Below are 17420 nucleotides of genomic sequence, written 5' to 3' on the forward strand. Positions count from 1 at the left end.
CGCCAAAGGGCCGAGGGACGGCGGGGCCGGGGCTGCGCCGGGAGCGGGAGTTCCACGGAACCCGTTGCGACCGCTCTGTGCCTGACGGGGGAGACCCTGCGCTTGGCTATCACAGGAGCGAGGCCTTCTGTCACACAGTGCGGTGGGTGTTTGTGTGCGAGCCAGGCGCTTTCATCTACGCGGCGAATCAGCTCCCGATATCCTAGACCCGTACAGCACAGCGGGTCTGCTGTGGCATTCGGCCCAAGTGTTTTTAGTATGAATTTTCCGCCTTCCACTCAGTTCCTGCATTTATACTTCTGTACGCTGTGCACTAGGCTTTTATTGCGTACCGGTATTTTTGTGGCTTTCTGGTTGGTAGCCTGTACACCGTATCAGAATGTTTGGTATGTTATAGCAGAATGCGGAACACCTTCACCAAACTGATGCGTACTGTCTCCTAGAGGCGAAGTTCTCACTCTGTCACAGCAGCGCACAGTCGCAAATGCTGTATGATTGACTTTTGACTGCTTTCCAGAAGCTTTACACCGACATGCTACTGTTTTCTCCATACTTGTTACTTTGAGCTGGTGGTTCTTCGTTTGCATATCCAAGTTGCTGATTCCAAGCACCAGATTCTTGTTTTGAAATTTTTCAGCCTCTAGTGTCCAACTCTGAAACTCAGCAAAAATGCACAAATGAATTTTTTTATGTCCATCTTCATATCTACCTTTGTCTTTTCCTTTTACTAGGCTATTGAGGAGGAAGGAGGGAATCCTGATGAAATTCCAGTGGTTTCAGAAAGTATCATGAAGAAAACTCCAAAAAGAAGCAGCAAAGGTACAGGGCAGTTAGAGAGAATCTCCACCCCCATCTCCTTTGAGTTTTCAAGCAACTGTACTCATGAAATGGAACCTTTTCTCTGTTTTTCTTTTTGCTTGATTTTATTTTGGGCACTGTTGCTAAATGTTTTGCAGTCCCAAAGCTGTAGCTAATGTTACTTGCCTGAGCCAGATTTGAGTAAAAATGGTTTTCTGGAAGAAATTAAGCACAACTGAATGTTCTGTTCCTTGGTTTGGACCTTTAATCCCATGTTACTGGTAGTCTTCTTCACATTTGTGCTCAGGTTTCTAGGAATGGGTGGTATGGTTAGTGGTCATTTATTCACAGAATTTAATGTAATTTAATAAGGCAGGAAATGGTCTACTTGAAGGATCTGTTGGTTTCTTCTCAACATTCCCTGAAATTTGTAGCAGACATTACTAAGTAACACTAAAGCAGTGTCTCTATTTTTAAAATAGTTAATTTGGTTTTTCATGTGACTGTACCTTCGTTTTTGAGAAATAAAAGGGATTTTTTTTTTTGAGGTAGAAATGAAGTTTCTAGCAACTGCAAGATAACCTCTGTAGTGTTATGGTTAGGCTTCATAGCTAATAGCAGTCACATTTTTGTTCACAGAAGACTAGTTTTTAATCAATATGTGAAATCAAGTGTGTTTTCAGGGCTTTATGCTTGATTTTTCTAACGGTGAGACAGTCTTACATAATCCTTATTTTTAAAAAATAGTCTACTCTTTTTCTAGAATTGGTTAATTAGCACAGTTTCATCTTCTTTTGTGATCAAATACTGTTAAAATTTTTTGTGTTAGAGCTAAGCAGAATAACTAGGTTAGTTTAAGTATTTTTATTTCTAACTTTGACTTAAACAAAACGTAAGTTTGTGAGATGAGACTCAAATGTTTTGCCAACTAATTTGTTTGATCCAAATTTTTGTTGTTACATCCCATTTGGAGTGATAGTGCAATTGCTTGCAGACTAAAATGTGAAATCTTGAGCAGATAGATAGCAAATGTCACAGCTGTGGGTAAAAGCAGAGATTTTTGATAATCACATTAGTTTTCAAGTCTCAGAAAAATACTTAACATGTTACAGCACTTTTAGTATTGGAATGGAAATAAATGAAATGATCCTCTTGGCTTTGAAGCCCCTTTCACCTTTTAATTGCAGTCTGCTTGTAGTTTTTGAGGAAAATAGAATTAATAAAAAATGAAACAACTACTTAGCTCTGAGCTTGAGGAGTTACCATTTCATGCTGTTTTCAGTAGCGTCAGTTGTGATATGGCAAGTCCAGCTGGTGCACAGAGCAATGCAGTAATACTCACAGAGAGAGGGGTTTTTTCGTTGGTTTGCATTGTGTTTTTTGTTTGGCTGCCTTTTTTTTTTTATTTCTAGTAAATGTCTGTAAAGAAACGAAAGTTGAGGTAATAAATTGCTGCAATCTCAGCTGAGCCAAATGTTCTGGGGCGTGCGCAGTGGTGCTACTTGAATTCTTGCCAGACATTGGGCTGTAGCATGTGTGTCAGTTACTGAACTGATATGGCATACGAATGCTTGGTTGTGGAAAATAAGGGTAGAGCAGATAACTAAATTGAAGGGAATACCAACTCTGATGAAAAAGTAAAACTTGAAGAGCACATGTATATTTACTGTCTTTTCATTCTAACGATCGTAATGTTGTTAGGACGTAGACCAGAGGAAGAGGGAGTAGAAGACAATGGCCTGGAAGAGGACTCGGGAGATGGGCAGGTATGTGAGGCTGGGTTTGAAGCAAAGTAATGACAGCATTGCTTTTAAGTTGCAATGACTATTACATGTACTTTTTTTCTTTTTACAGGACGATATTGAAGCAAGTTTGGATAACTTGCAGGATATTGACATGATGGATATTAGTGTGTTAGATGAAGCTGAAATAGATAATGGAAATGTGGTAGATTGCGGAGAGGATTACAGTGCTCATAATATTCTTGACTCGCTGTCTGATAGTAAAGAAAATGCTGATGCAGAAGTGAAAGAATTTCCAGATCAGCCTGCACAGTATGCTGTAGGTAACTTGGAGGCATCCCCACAATTTTCAGAAATTAAAGAAGAATCAAGAGAAATACCAATAGTGATGGTATGCATCTCTTATGTGTGTGGAATCAGATTTCTTTTTAAATTTATTTACTTATGAATTAAATAGCACAATGGTAGCTAAAGAATATTTGGAACGATTTGGGACTCTACTGGTTTTTATGGACATTGCTTATTCCTTTACATATTTGTGAAAATATGGTTCTTAATTTTAAAATACTTAGATATTGTTTGTAGGCACATGACTGTATGAATTAATAGCAGTCCAGAAAGCATTTGTTTTTAATCATGCTTTGAACTCTGATTCACCTTATGTTTACATTCCCATTTTGACATCTTTATTTTAGAGAACACGTGAGGCATACAAATACTATAGCTTATTTTGTTCTCTTCAATTGAACAGCAACATTCAGGAAGCTATATTCTACGTTATTTTTTTGTTAAGATTGGGTCTTGCAGTTTTTTTAGTTATCGAAAGTATTTTTATGTTGGCTTTCCACGTTCATCTGGAATCAAGTGCGTATCTCCTGAAATGTACAACACAGCATTTTAAGAAAGTTATTTCTGCCCCATCTAAGAGGGAGTGTAGCTCTTTGTTGTGCACACACATTGTGTCATAAGTCCGGACTACAAGATTCTAAAGCTGTGTGGTTCCCTTGTCGTGATCTGAAAGTTCGGAGATAAGTTTGACCCCCTATACCAAAGCATATCCTTGTCCTACACGAGTCAAATAGAAATACAGGGAAAGTAGGTTTTTTTCAGTGACTGAATTGCTTGAGGCCAGGCCACCTCCTGTGGTCTGCTTTTTACCACAGAAGAAGGAAATAGTTATCGAGTTACATAGACTTTTTGACTTTATGTTGCTGTAAATAACAGAGATATAAGTCAGAGAAAGTTTTCTGTTGGAATCCCCATACTTAAAAGATTTGTGTGTGCTGACCAACATAGTTAAGAGGTAATGAGAAAGCTTATCCAGTCAGTGGAGATCGAGAAAAATCTTGAGGGTCATTGCTTAGTTTTTACCTTTATTGGTTGTTTTGTGTGCTAGATATATTTGTTTAATACTGGTTGTCAGTGAAACTAAAATCTTGGGTTTCTCATTCAGGTTTCACTGACAATATTCTTTTATAGATAACAAAATGTCTTCCATCTGTTTTTTTTTAAAGGTAGAGTTTGAAGATGTTGGAAACAGTTTAGATGCTTCTTCATCAGATTTAACCATAATAAAGGTAAATTGTAGCCAGTTTTTCTTTACAGAAAAAACCAAACATATAAAGCTATATGTTGAAACTGTATGTACAGGAAGTACGCATGGGTGCATTCTTACTCTGCAAAGAATAGGAACTAAGGCCTTTCTAATTTACTCGTATGTACAAAGATCTATGTATCTCTCAGGATGTATATATATATATGTGATATACGTACCATACTGAGTTTGGTGGTAGATTTGATTCCTTTTATCTGACGTATATACCAACTCAGTGCTTTACATTATATTTAACTTCCATTAAAAGTGGAGGTATCCCATGTTGTCAAGAAAGCTGAAACTGTTCCTGAAATACTGACCTTGGTTCCACATCGCTCATGGTAAGTTAAGGACACTAGCTCCAGGTGAACCTGGTGTTTCTATTGAACTTGTTTTCGGAAAGGAGATGTCACAAAGTACATTGTAAAGAAGGGTAACATGAAGATAAGGTTTTCTCCGTGCAGCTTATGTTTGTTGATTTATTTACCGATGTGAACGTGCACCATGTGTTCAACAGATGTCTGAATTTGAGAAACGTTAAAGTTTTTACACAGTTCCTAAAACTTTGACGATGTTAAAAACTCACGCTAAACCTTCTGAGAAATTTCAACGTTTTCAAAGCTGAAATAGGTTAAATCATAGTAACACTTCCGTTAAATTCTGCTGTATATTGGGTGGTTGAAAGGTGTCATTCAGAAAAACAACTTGACATCTTATGAAATAGTGATATTTCTCCTTTTTAAAATCTTTTTCACTGCAGGAACTCGAAGAGTTACCTTTGGAGCCAGGTACTGTTTGGGGTTTTCTGTTTGGTTGGTATTTTTGGTTTTTTTTGGTATTTTTTTAATGAAAAAAGAATCTTGGGCATTTAAACAGTTTCATTCTTCATTTAGGCTTTTTGCGTCCCTATTTGTTTTTTTTTTTTAATTGTATTACTGTAGTGTTCATTTTTATGGTGGACAGTCCAGGTCAATGCAGGGTCATAGAGATTGGAAACCTAGTCATATCACCAGATCTGTGAATAACCACCTTTTGAAAATGTGTTTAATGCGATGGAATGATTCCATAGAACTGTTACTACAGAGTGGAATTAAGGAGCGAGCCTTAAAGATGTAAAGGTTCTGAAAACAGATCTTGTGATATCACACTGTACAGCAGTTCTATAAACATAATGCAGGAGTGCAGGTAGTACAAAGCTCTGGTACAGAACAGACATTAAAGAGTGACGGGACTTCAGAAGAAGGAATACACTGTCATCACAGGAATTTACTACGGATCCTATTCGCTTTCTGGACTGCAAACACACTCGTGCACCATCAGAAGATACCCAGTTCTCATGTTGGACTGTCTGCTAAAAGAAATTCACAGAAATTTGGAAATTGAACTCTCAGTGCCTTGATACGTTCAGTTAAGCATCTGGGACTCTGGAAGCTAACTTGAGAAGAAAAAGCTGAAGGATTTAATGAAGAATATGGAGGATGAGCCAGAAGTTTTTTGTTAAATCTGTGGGGGCGTTTTTCTTCCCTGTTATCGTTTTAGGGCTGATTTGGTAGTTTGTCAGAAAGCAGTTAGCATAGTACTTTTAACACTGTGTACATTAGGGTTTTCCAATCTCTGTGTAGCTTAGAAGTTCTCTTGGTGTTAGTGTGGCAACCATGCCAGTTCCGCATTTGTGATTGCTGTATTTCCCTGGTGATTAAATCTTGTGCCATTCTATTCCTGTTAAATCCGTAGAAAATGAGAAAATACTCGACATTTTGGGGGAAACTTGTAAATCTGAAGTACTTAACGAAGAAACTTCCGAAGTGGAGCGGCCACATGCACAGGAAGCAAGTATCGCGGTGCCAGGCAAGAGGCTGGCGGAGGAAGAGGACGCTCTTGCTGCCGCTCAGTTGGAGGAAGATGCTTTAGATTTGGACAGCAAATCGGCACAAGCTATGGCAAGGAAGGAAGCAAAGCGTTTAGTTGTAGCAAAAGGGGAGACATGTGAACAGACACTAGAGGAAGAGAAGCCGGACTCTGAATCTTTAGTAGTAGAGACCCTAAGCGATCAGAGTAGCAAACACTCCCAAGGCCTGGAAGCCTCTAGTGGGGAAACAGCGGCAAAAGGCGCAGGTCCTGAAGCCAAAGATAGCAAAGAAGATGCCAAGAGAACAGAAGACAAAGCTAATTCTGAGGAATCCCCTGCTACTAAAGAGTCCTCAGCCAGTGAGGGCGGTGATCAGAAAAAGAGGTTTGTTTTTTCTCCGTTATAGACCAGATGCTATCTTTTATCGTTGGTCGTTAAGTGATGCGAATAAGCTGTTTCCTTCAATTGGCCACCGAGACTGATGAAATTGTAGCCTATTCCTAAAGAGTGTGTTTTATTTCTCCATGTGCAGATGTTTTTAATTTTTTTTTTTAAACACAATGGGTTTGATTTCTTTCCTTCCTCAACCTTCAAAGGTTGTTTTCCCAAATTACTCTTATTTCTGTCATATGCAAAACAGAATTGTCTGTTTACGGGTACAAATCCCTATTTCCTGTCATTCTTCTATAAATTTGCATATATAGTGTTTAGTTTGAAACTAATTTACTGGTAGGTATCCAATTTTAGTAAACTATCTAGAATTAATGTTCTATTTGCATTCAGTTGGTTGAATAATATGATGTTTTGTCTCTAGCCCTGTTGAGGAGAACAGAGATAGGAAGATAATCTCAAAAGATGAGAAAGGTATGTACGTAGGTTTTTTGTGGTGTGTGGTTTTTTTGTTTGTTTGTTTATTTTTAATGTGCAAAGGACTGGAAATAAAAACGTTATGGGGTCAAATCTAACAGTTACTTCTGAGTTAACACTGCTTCTTTTTGTGTCTTGTTCATTCTTTAATGAAGACGTACCTGTCTTCATTGTAATAGCTATATTGGAATTCCACTAGCTTCATGAATGGTATTAGGTACCAGAAAGACCAGGATTTGTCTGAAAAATCTTAACAGATCGCTAAAACTCTAGGTTTATACTCTGTGTGGCAGTTCTGGTGAGGACTGTTAATTCAGTGAACCTGCAATGCACTTGTCACACAGGCCTTCAAAGTATAGCTTAAAAAATTTCAGTTCATGTAACTTCTGTAACCTTACTGACCAAAAAGTTTGGTTTTTGCTTTTTTGGGGTGGTTTTTTTGTTTGTTTGTTTTTGTTTGTTTGCTGGTTGTTTTTTTGGTTTTCTTGGTTAAATAACGAGCCTCTTGTGAATTAACATTTATTACTTTGTAATTCTCCTAAAAGTGATTGAAGTACAGGAAGAAAATATGTTTCTAAAACCACATTAAGACTGTTCAAATGCACAGTAAGCCTGTACTTCAGAAGTTAATTTTTGCAGGCTCCAGTGTATTGATTTTAAGAATGAATGGAAGAGGTAGGAGTGAAATTGCATTTGGAAAGTTTTATGAGGAAAAGAAGTTAGTTTTGCACTGTTGCATTTGTCTGCCACATGGTCTTTTGTGTTTGGCTTTTTTGTACCTCAGGCCGTGTGGGTAGTGGTTCTGGCAGAAATTTGTGGGTTAGTGGACTTTCATCCTCTACTAGAGCTACAGATTTGAAGAATCTTTTCAGCAAGTATGGAAAGGTATGTAGTGGGTATGTAAATTAGCAGACCATTTGAAGGCTGACCTTAAATTTAGATCTTATTTTCCCTGATGAATAACTGGGTAGCTAAGTACTTAACTTCCTTGCGTTATTTTGAAACTCTGTATCTGAAAGTAGCATACTTCATAAAGAAGGTTGTCTGAAAAGGAGGGGTGGGGAGGAGAAAACCAGTTTGCAGAGAATATCTGTGCAGATACCTGCAAAAATGAGGCAGTTCTTAATAGGAGAGACTGGTAGATTGTCATGTGGGGTTCTGTAATCTAATTACACCTCTTGAGAGCTGGTTTAAATTTTTCCATTTCAAGAAGTATTCCTTTGAGAAATCTAGTTTTTGAGGGCAGGCTTCCATTTGTTCTGCGGTGCCCACTGGCATACAAGAGCCACAATTGTGGAAAGAAACTCCTTGTGTGACTATCTGCCCTTCTGCCAAATACATTTCTGAATACAGTATTAAATGTTTGTCTCGCTAAGTGCGTGCCTCTGGCTGTTATGAGATTGTCATCTGTGGATTGCAACTAGCACAGATGTGCTGAAAGAAAAAAGAAAATGGTAGTAATTTTGTTTTTTTCAGTTTTATTTAATTATTACACTCCCCACTTTCCATATCTATATCTTATCTCTATATAGATATCTTCCTTCAGTTACTGATTTGCTCAGCGACTTGAAGATGAATTTTGTCAGCTGATTATGACAGTGGTCTCTTTTTCAGCAGAGCTGTAATCAACAGTGTTCTACGATTGGAGTTAGCTGTTTCATAGAATGTTGTGCTAATTTTATACTTTTTTGTGAACATGTGTAACAATGTTAAATTTGAACCTTTTCTGCCATGCTTTATTTCTGTTGACATGGGCGTAACCATTGCTCACATCATACTCTGTGTAGTAGTCTTTAGTGAGGCGCTTCTAGAACACGGCTGGCCCAACAATATAGAGGTCAAGTTTAAACAATGACCTTTCTTTTGCTGTCTGTCAGACAAACCTAGTGATGTGTTCTTCTGAGAATACTGATGGAATCTTCTGTGCTGAGCATAATTCCTGCCTGTTAAAAGTGGATAGGTGCTATACTGTGTAGTACTGGTAGACAGAGGTGCTGTCTACCAGGTGGGGGGCAGAGTTCTAATAGGGCCTGAAACGATATGACAAGGGGAAATGGTTTTGGACTAAAAGAGAGAGATTCAGACTAGATATAAGGAAGAAATTTTTTATGATGAGGGTGGTGGAAACACTGGCATTGGAACTCTGGTTGCCTAGAGTGGTGGTAGATGCCACATCACTGGAAACATTCAGGGCCAGGTTGGGTGGGGCTCTGAGCAACCTGCACTAGTTGAAGATGTCCCTGCCCATGACAGGGCATTGGACTAGACGGCTTTTAAAGGTCGTTTCAAACCTAAACCATTCAATGCTTCCATGAAATGGCGATTAAATTAGAATTTTAGTGGCAGATCTGCAAACACAGGTTTTTGTTGTTTTTTTTTTTTTTTTTTTTTTTTTTTTTTCCCCCACAAAGGTGGTCGGTGCAAAAGTAGTGACAAATGCTCGCAGTCCTGGTGCTCGCTGCTACGGCTTTGTAACAATGTCAACATCTGAGGAAGCCACCAAGTGTATTAATCATCTCCACAGAACAGAACTGCATGGCAAAATGATTTCTGTGGAAAAGGTAAGTGGTAGTTATTTCATGACAGTGTAATAAAAATAAAAGAATGCAACTTTAATGTCAGTCTCTCACTATAAAATTATTTCTGGCTAAATTTCTAGGCAAAAAATGAACCAGCTGGAAAAAAGCCTTCAGACAAAAAGGAAGGTGAAACAAGGAAAGAAAAAGACAGGCACCATTCTGCAGAGTCCAAATCTGAGAAGTAAAGTGCTGTTTTGTATTTTTCTACATTTAAAGACCACTCATTTGAAATACAGGCATGTGACCAAGATGAACAGTAACTGTGATAAATCTTGATTTTCATATTGCATCTGAAATAGGAGTAATACTTGAAAACTTGAAATTGATGTTCTTCAGCAACAAGGCCATCTTAATTGGCCCTCTGCTCAGAAAGACAAAGCTCTTTAGAGTTAGTATCAAAATTTGTTATATTAGGAGATACTAAATCAGCTCCTTTCTAGATAAACCCTTATTTTTATCAGTCACTTGTCCTCTGATCTGACTCCTGCTTGGTCTCCTCTTTTAACTGACAAATATTTCTATGATTTAGTCTGTCTTCTTGATAGACTGTTGTGTGGTTAGCAAGTGATACTTCAAATATTTGTTTTTCAAGTGGTTTGTTGCTTTTGAAAGAGGCATTTTTCTTTTTGTAGATCTGTTGGTATTAAGAAGGAGGAGAAGACCGATAGAAAAGATGATGCTAAGAAATCAGAAAAAGATGAAAAAGAAGGAAAAGAGAAAGAGGAACAAAAGGCTGGATCTTCTGATAGATCTAGGGCAAGCAAATCGGGTAATGCTAGCTGTCTTTCAGAAATGTTTTCAAAGACACTTGTTTCAGAAAAAACAATTAAAAATTGGTGCGAAGAATATGGTGGCCGTGACAAAACTTTTACTTTACATCTGAAAAGATTTCCTTTTCCAGCTTGATAGGAAATGGAAGAACAAGTATAAACATTCAGAATTTGCAGCTGATTCATAGACTTCAGCTTCTGCAAACCTCAGTGTTCTTATTAGATGTGATTGCTAATTTGGTAAAAAGACCACGAAGCTTAGTAAGACTGAGGTTTTCTTAGTGTACAAAACCAACATCAGAAAATACCTTGAAAACTTTGACTTAACTTTGCTGTAAGTTGCTGGCATTCTTTCATAATTACTGGACTTTAACTACTCCAAACGTTAAACTGTGAGTTTTATGGAACTATCACTGGATTTAGACCCGACACAGTGTGTAGTTCTATGTGCCCCCCCTTTTTTTTTTAAACTGTGGCAAAGGGATGTATTTTGCAGACAGGAGAATTAAATTAAATTTGCTTTCTTTGTCATCCCTGCCAGAAAATATTACTGTAATTTTGTGGTAGCTTTACTGCCCCCATCCTCAACTTGACCAAATCTTGGTAAGCTATTTAAATCATAAATAAGTTCCGTAAGTAATTGAAAACCTCAGTAAAATAACTTTTTACTGTTTAGTGTCTTCACAGTTTTAAATCTTGCATGAATTGTTGAATGTTTTGTGTTTTATTTATTTTTCGATGTATTTGGTTTTCCAGCGAGTCGAGGAACCGAAAGGACAGTCGTAATGGATAAATCTAAAGGAGAGCCAGTTATTAGTGTAAAAACCTCTGCATCAAAAGAGAGGGTAAGTCCAACTTTCAGAGAGGCTTCTGTGTAAAAACAGGTATCAGATAGCTTTATATGCTTATAGTCGAAGGGGTTTTTGCCTTGCATATTGGTACATTCATCCTTTTATCAGTCTCTGGAAAGCATTAGGGTGTTAATGGTGTGGCAAAGGGTAAATGTTTCTGTTTCACCTTCTTTATAGTTTTGCACTGCTGTCCTAGTTGAAGAAGTAGAATTGCAATATGAAAATGTTGTTAGGATGTCTTTCCCCAGGTTTGAAATACAGTTACTGATGACCATAAAAGTATTGTATTATTTGCCATCAGTGCAAGTCAGGTCATGTGCTCCTAGTATTGATATGTATTTAAATGCTTGAGAAGTTTTAGCCAAATTTGGGATACTTTTCCCTTGCCTACTTTTTCCTGGCATTCCAACATTGTTTGCCTCTTGTAAGGTATGATAGTCTGTTTTGTTCAGGTTGACATAAAGTAGGCATTTACCTAGGAATTTTAGCTAAAAATGCACTGTGTTCAGCTAATGTATTGTTTTGATTCAACTCAGAGTACAAAAAGCCAGGATCGCAAATCTGAGAGCAAAGAAAAGCAAGATATTTTATCGTTTGATAAAATCAAAGAACAGCGAGAACGTGAACGTCAGAGACAGAGGGAGCGAGAAATAAGGGAAACGGAAAGACGCCGGTGAGCCTCCCCAGTTTTGCTCTAAACTTTGAGTGGTATTTCTTTTTACCTCCCTTATGTGTTTTGTGTTTTGAACAGGCTTGCAAAGTAGTGTTGTGCTGACCCTCCAAGAGTGGTATCTCAGATTGATTTGATATTAATCTCTTGGTAAAACAGACATAGTACCAAACAATGAAGGGTTTTACTATTGAAATCAATGTTCTCAGCCTGTGTGTTTCAGGAGACTTTTGTAGGTTTTGTGTTCCACTTGGTCAGATTTGAATTTCCATACTTGGTTTTTCCCTGTAATCTTGTAAATACTTTTTGTTTGTCAGACTTATGTCTTAGGACATGCTCTCTATGAAAGCCTTTTCAGACCTGTCTTAGAGTAGATATTGTGTTTCTTAGACACTTTTCAAATGCTCATCTTTGCTTTTTTCATGTGGACTTTTTTACTTTCCCGTAATCTAAGCTGCTGTTATTTAATTGGGAAGAGATAATTCGAGTTTAAGCAGCTAGTGGTAAGAACACAGAAACTTTACAAACGAAAAAGCAAAAGCAAACAAGAACCCCATCCAAAACAAAGAAGCAGTAAAGCTTAGACTTAAGACTCTCAATTTAAAACAAAGTATCTTTTTTAAATTAGAGAAAGAGAGAGGCGAGATCGAGAGCAACGTCTTCAAGCTATTCATGAACGGGATGAAAGACAGAGGCTCCAGAGAGAACGAGAACGACTGGAATTTCAAAGGCAGCGTCTTGACAGAGAGCGCTTGGAGAGAGAGAGGTTGGAGAGAGAAAGAATGCACATAGAGCAGGAAAGGAGACGAGAACAGGAGCGAATCCAGAGAGAGAGGGAAGAGCTGCGACGTCAGCAGGAGCAGCTACGTTATGAACAGGAACGGCGATCTGCCATGAGAAGGCCTTATGATCCTGATGGCAGGTAATGATAATGGCAGTGACATTCCAAACTCTTCAGGGTACTCTTGATAAAGCAGCCACGGAAGCTCACAGCTGAAGGACTATTTACATGTTGCTTTTAACACTTTATAGCAATCTTGAAGAGGAGAAATGTTGTGCTTGTATACTTGTAAGCAGTGTTTTATTACAGGAGGTTTATTCTTATTTCTCAGAGAGGAGTGACCAAGAATAGTAACTGTATCAACTCTAAAGCAGGATTGCTGGTGGGAACAGATACTCATTCTCACATCAGCACTGTGCTGAAATTAAGCTTTGTGTGTAGTGTCAGTACACCTGGTTTTCTCTGAAACCAAAATGTGATTCCTTCTTAATGCACATAGGTTTTTAATTAGAAATAAAAAGTAATAGTTTAGGTAATTGGATAGGTTTGATATCAAGAGAGCAGGAAAGGGAAGATCGTTTTCTGATTACTACTAACGGTGACCACCTTTGCAGGCGAGATGACCCGTACTGGCCAGAGGCAAAGCGAATGGCAATAGATGATAGATATCATTCTGAATTTAGTCGTCAAGACCGATTCCACGACTTTGACCACAGGGATCGTGGACGATACCAAGATCATTGTTTGGACAGGTTGGCAAGGCAGTATCTTTTCTTCCTAAACCTTTACGGAAATCTAGTGTCTTTTTGTGGCTTACCTAATGGCTTGAAGGGTGTCAGAAGAATAAAACAAATGACCCTTGTGCATTTCTCATGTCTAATTTCGTATGTGCTTGCAATCCTTTGTTTTCATGGGTTATGGACATACCAGAAAGAGGCTGCATAAAGATTGTAAACCAAGTCCTAATGTAGTCTGCCATGATGCTAATGGAGATACTACAGCTTCTCTCGATGTATGCAAGTCTGGTTTGTGAATCCCTGTTCTTCAGCCTAAGACTTAGTCTTTTGCTTTAAAACTTTCTGTATTTTCATCTTTGCAGCCTGGCTAATGCAGATTTTTAGCTCCACAGAATGGAAACATGTTTTCTGCATAGTGCCATTGAGACTTCTGTTTTGCTCTCAAAGGATCTTTGGTGAAAGCCATACTACTTTGTTTTTGCCTTGTAACTCATTTCTGATACTGGTAGGTTCACTCAGTATTCTCTGTGGGTATCACTGAGTACATGACCATGCCTCAGTGATGCTTTGCTTGCCCATGTTACAGTGATAGATGCTACTTTCATCTCTTTTTATGCTATGAAGCAACTCCTTTGAGTATCTTGCCACTAAAGAAACGTTGGCATCCAGATTTACAGCCTAATGAAGATAAATTTTTGTACGCTATTTCATGCAGACACTGGAATTATGATTACTGTGTTGATTAAACTGAAACTGCCCTTTTTTGTTCCAGAAGAGACTGTACAAGAGGAATACCAGATCGAGATGGGCAGGTGCGTTAGAACCAAATAACCGCTTCTGTGAAAAAGCCAATCAAGCTGACCCCAAAGCAGAAAGAACACAGTGCTCGTGCAGCCTAGTTCTTAAACGCAGTCACCACTGGGTTTAAACTGAGCAGATGTTCAAGCAGCAACTAATTTTGTACGCTAATGTGCGTAAAGTAAGTTACTATGTTATCTGCTTGCTAGGGTGGTAGCCACAGATACGGGCAGGGGGAAACCTCCGAGCGATGGGAGCTACGGTACAGCATCCTTTCAGGCTGGTATGTTGCAATAAAAGTTTTCTGGTTAACCATCTTAGGTGTTAAGAGATAGTTGCTGTAGTTTCTTAGCTGGTGAAGGATCCCTTCTGTCACATTTATCTGAATGGTTTTTAGAAAATAACTAGTGCCATAATGAAACAAGGCAGATGACTTGGACAGATAAAAGGACAGGTGTGAAAACCAATACCACAAAGGTATTCAAAACCTTTCACTTCTGAAGAGAGGTGGGAAGTAGGCAGATAATCTATGTAAAAATTAACAATCTGGAGCCAGAATGTAAGCCTTAAAAAACCTTAACAAACAGACTTCTCCCACCAGAGAGCAGAGCAGAATATGAGCTGTGAAACAAAATAAATGCCTAGAGTGAACCCTGCACAGTAGCAACAGTGGAACCAGTTAAAAAAATGAGTTTGCTACCATTTTGTTTTTTGACAGCTGATAGGAAGGCAACGTCCAAGAAGCTGAATTTTTGCAATCAGAAAAGAAAACCCATGTTGATTCTTAGCATAACTGAGTACCATTTGCCTTTCAGCATTACCCGGATGAACGCCATGGAGGGCCTGATCGTCACTCCCGGGATAGTTGGGGTGGCTATGGGTCTGACAGAAGAATGAATGAAGGGAGAGGGATACCCCCACAAACCCGGTTAGTGCTTGTTAAATAAGGGAAGGGATTGTAGTTAAAATTTTAGTGCTCAGTGAACCTTTGAAGGATGACAGCGGAAGCAGTTTGACAAGTGTGAATCCTTTCTCCAGGCAGTTTATTTGAGCACCTGGAGGAGCAAGAAATTCACATGTGTAGCTCCCACACGCATCAGGAGAATGGAGCATTGTAGTGAATAAAGAAATGCTGCTCAGTTAGCTTATAGCTGTGATTCTCATGTAAATAACTTTCATGTCTACAGGAGAGATTTAGTCACATACCAGATGCTCCAGTAAGGCCTGCAAAAGTCTCATTTATGGCTAGTGGTCAGGTTTTAAGGAAATTGAGTGAGAGTCTCTGCAGTGGTGGGGGTGGAGGACTGACTCATGTAGAATCATAGTGGTTTCTCTTTAAACCGTTTGGTCAAGCTGGGCATGTTCCAGATGCATAATGTTCAGTTCTGCCTAAGTACACCAGACGGAGAAATGGCAGCCAATGAATTATTCCATGTCTAAGTATTTCAGTCCATTGCAATATCAGTGATGTCTCTATAGGTCAGAAAGACAAGTTTTGTTGTGTGAAGGATGCTGTTCAGCAAGTTTCTCATTGTTCCACTTTGACCAGTTTTTATTGTGATGATTGGGTGGCTATAGCTACAGCTTGATTAACCATTTAACACACTTTTGTATGGGGTATGGTGTTTGGCTTTACCCTATGCTGCTAAATGGATAGGGGACATACCTAGAAGATGTTCTTTTATTTTTTTAAGAGATGGACGTGACTGGGGAGATCATGGTCGAAAGTTAGAGGGGCATCAAGATCGTACATGGCAGGGAAATGTGGATGGAGGAATGATGGGACGGGATCATGAGAGATGGCAAGGTACACTTGCTGCTTACCAGTGTGATTGTGGTTTTTTCTGTGAATTACTGCTGCTGAACTTCTAGTGGTAGTTAAATTACTGAGAAAGCAAATGAAATTCTGGGAACAAGGTGACTTTTTTATTAGGAAAACACAAAAGCCTGTATTTTTTCTTTTTTTTTCTTTTTAAATTAGGTGGTGATAGAAGCATGCCTGGTCAGTCAGGACCAGGCCATGGGATGAATCGAGGAGGGATGTCTGGGTAAGAATTTCTGTCAGAGTGCTTATAATGTTTTTGTAATAGTTGATTGATCTCTATAAAACAAATTCCTGTGTCAGTTGTAAAAAATACTTTCAGTTTCTGCTTAAGAATGGATTGGCAAGGGAAAAAAAAAAAAGAACAAACTAACCACACATCTTTTCTCAGAGTCACAGTAGTACTAACTTTTCTGGGCAATGTTCAATTTGTCTGGCCTTATTTTTAGACGTGGAAGCTTTACACAAGTTGGAAACCAGAGCCAGATGCTGCAGAGTACTGGAATCCAAGGTGTGTTTGCGGGCCAGGAACGGACAAACAGACTGACTGAACCCCGTTTTAGCCGCCGCTACTGAAAGCACTGTACATATATGTTTGTTTTTTTTTTTTTTTAATACCAGATTACAGTGGTCAGGAATTTTATTAACCAGGCTCACATTGAATTTGTGATTATAAAAGAGCAAGACTGCTGCTGCATTGTAGCCAAATACTATGTCAAATTGGTTTGGTTTATTTTTTGTTTTCTTTTGTTTCTAATGAACGTGGTGTTTGTCAAACATCACCTGAATTTCTGTAAGTGAAGCATTCCATTTTTCAAAAATAATAAAATCAGTGTATGGCTACTACTTCGTTGTTTCTAGAGTCTTTGGCAATATGCCTCTTATGAAGGATGTAAAAGTCAGTGAAGACACCATCTGCTTTTAGCACTGTGCTTTTGTCACTGTGAAGTGACAAATCTGTGACACTGTGGATGTGTATCTCCTTACCTCCATTTGAGAGAGGAAGGATCAATGTGTTTCCTTGTTTAATTCTCCACCGGGAACAGAGAGTCCTTCCTGGTGTGGAAATGCCATGCTGCACCACAATGGCTTGAGGGCCAGGACGTGGAGCTTCGTGGAGCACCCCTGGTGCTTCTGGCCAGGTGACTGCTGCTGTGACCTCATGGCCATAATCAAAAGAGTGCAGATTATGAGTAACTAAGTAATTAAATAATTATGAGTAATTAATTATGAGTAATTAAACAGGACCAGGCTTGTTCCCAACGTTAAATAAACAAATACCTTGCTGCTTAAAGATACAAAAGTCTCAGCAGTTTTTCGGACCGGATTTTTTGGCATCACAATCCAACTGTTACCAAACACTGCCACTGTAACCCCTAAACCTCACCCGGCGCCAGATCCGGACACCTCTTGAACACCTGCAGCAACGGGGACTCCACCACCTCCCTAGGTAACCTATTCCAATGCGTGACCACCCAATTTTTTCCGAATCTCTAATCCGAATTTCTCTTAGTCTCTTCTCCTGTTTTTAATACTCTTAGGCTCTTTTCCTGATTTTAATT

At 38.8% G+C, this 17420-nt stretch overlaps 1 protein-coding gene across 4 annotated transcripts; it reads left to right on the plus strand.

Annotated features, from left to right (window-relative positions):
• Positions 1-78: 78 nt before the first annotated feature.
• Positions 79-16704, plus strand: LOC103761657 (scaffold attachment factor B1-like). 4 transcript variants are annotated; one of them, XR_001922455.2, is made up of 21 exons: positions 79-142; positions 732-819; positions 2500-2564; positions 2653-2931; positions 4055-4117; positions 4895-4922; positions 5869-6367; positions 6798-6847; positions 7635-7735; positions 9262-9411; positions 9510-9610; positions 10062-10198; positions 10956-11044; positions 11587-11723; positions 12349-12642; positions 13116-13253; positions 14011-14050; positions 14246-14319; positions 14852-14964; positions 16018-16084; positions 16308-16354. XR_001922455.2 is itself a non-coding variant. In XM_018086637.1 (21 exons), the coding sequence occupies exons 2-21, from the start codon at positions 789-791 to the stop codon at positions 16432-16434; spliced, it is 2622 nt and encodes an 873-aa protein (XP_017942126.1). In that variant the 5' UTR covers positions 82-142; positions 732-788; the 3' UTR covers positions 16435-16704. The 4 variants fall into 4 exon arrangements, 2 of the variants coding, with proteins under 2 accessions (XP_017942127.1, XP_017942126.1); XM_018086637.1 differs by lacking the exon at positions 14246-14319 and adding an exon at positions 15731-15843 and having other exon boundaries at positions 82-142; positions 16308-16704; XM_018086638.2 differs by lacking the exons at positions 16018-16084; positions 16308-16354 and adding an exon at positions 15731-15799.
• The last annotated feature ends 716 nt before the right edge of the window (positions 16705-17420 follow it).

The sequence above is a fragment of the Manacus vitellinus genome, unplaced genomic scaffold (genome assembly GCF_001715985.3).
Source record: "Manacus vitellinus isolate BGI_N305 unplaced genomic scaffold, ASM171598v3 scaffold_99_pilon, whole genome shotgun sequence".
Taxonomy (NCBI): Eukaryota; Metazoa; Chordata; class Aves; order Passeriformes; family Pipridae; genus Manacus; species Manacus vitellinus.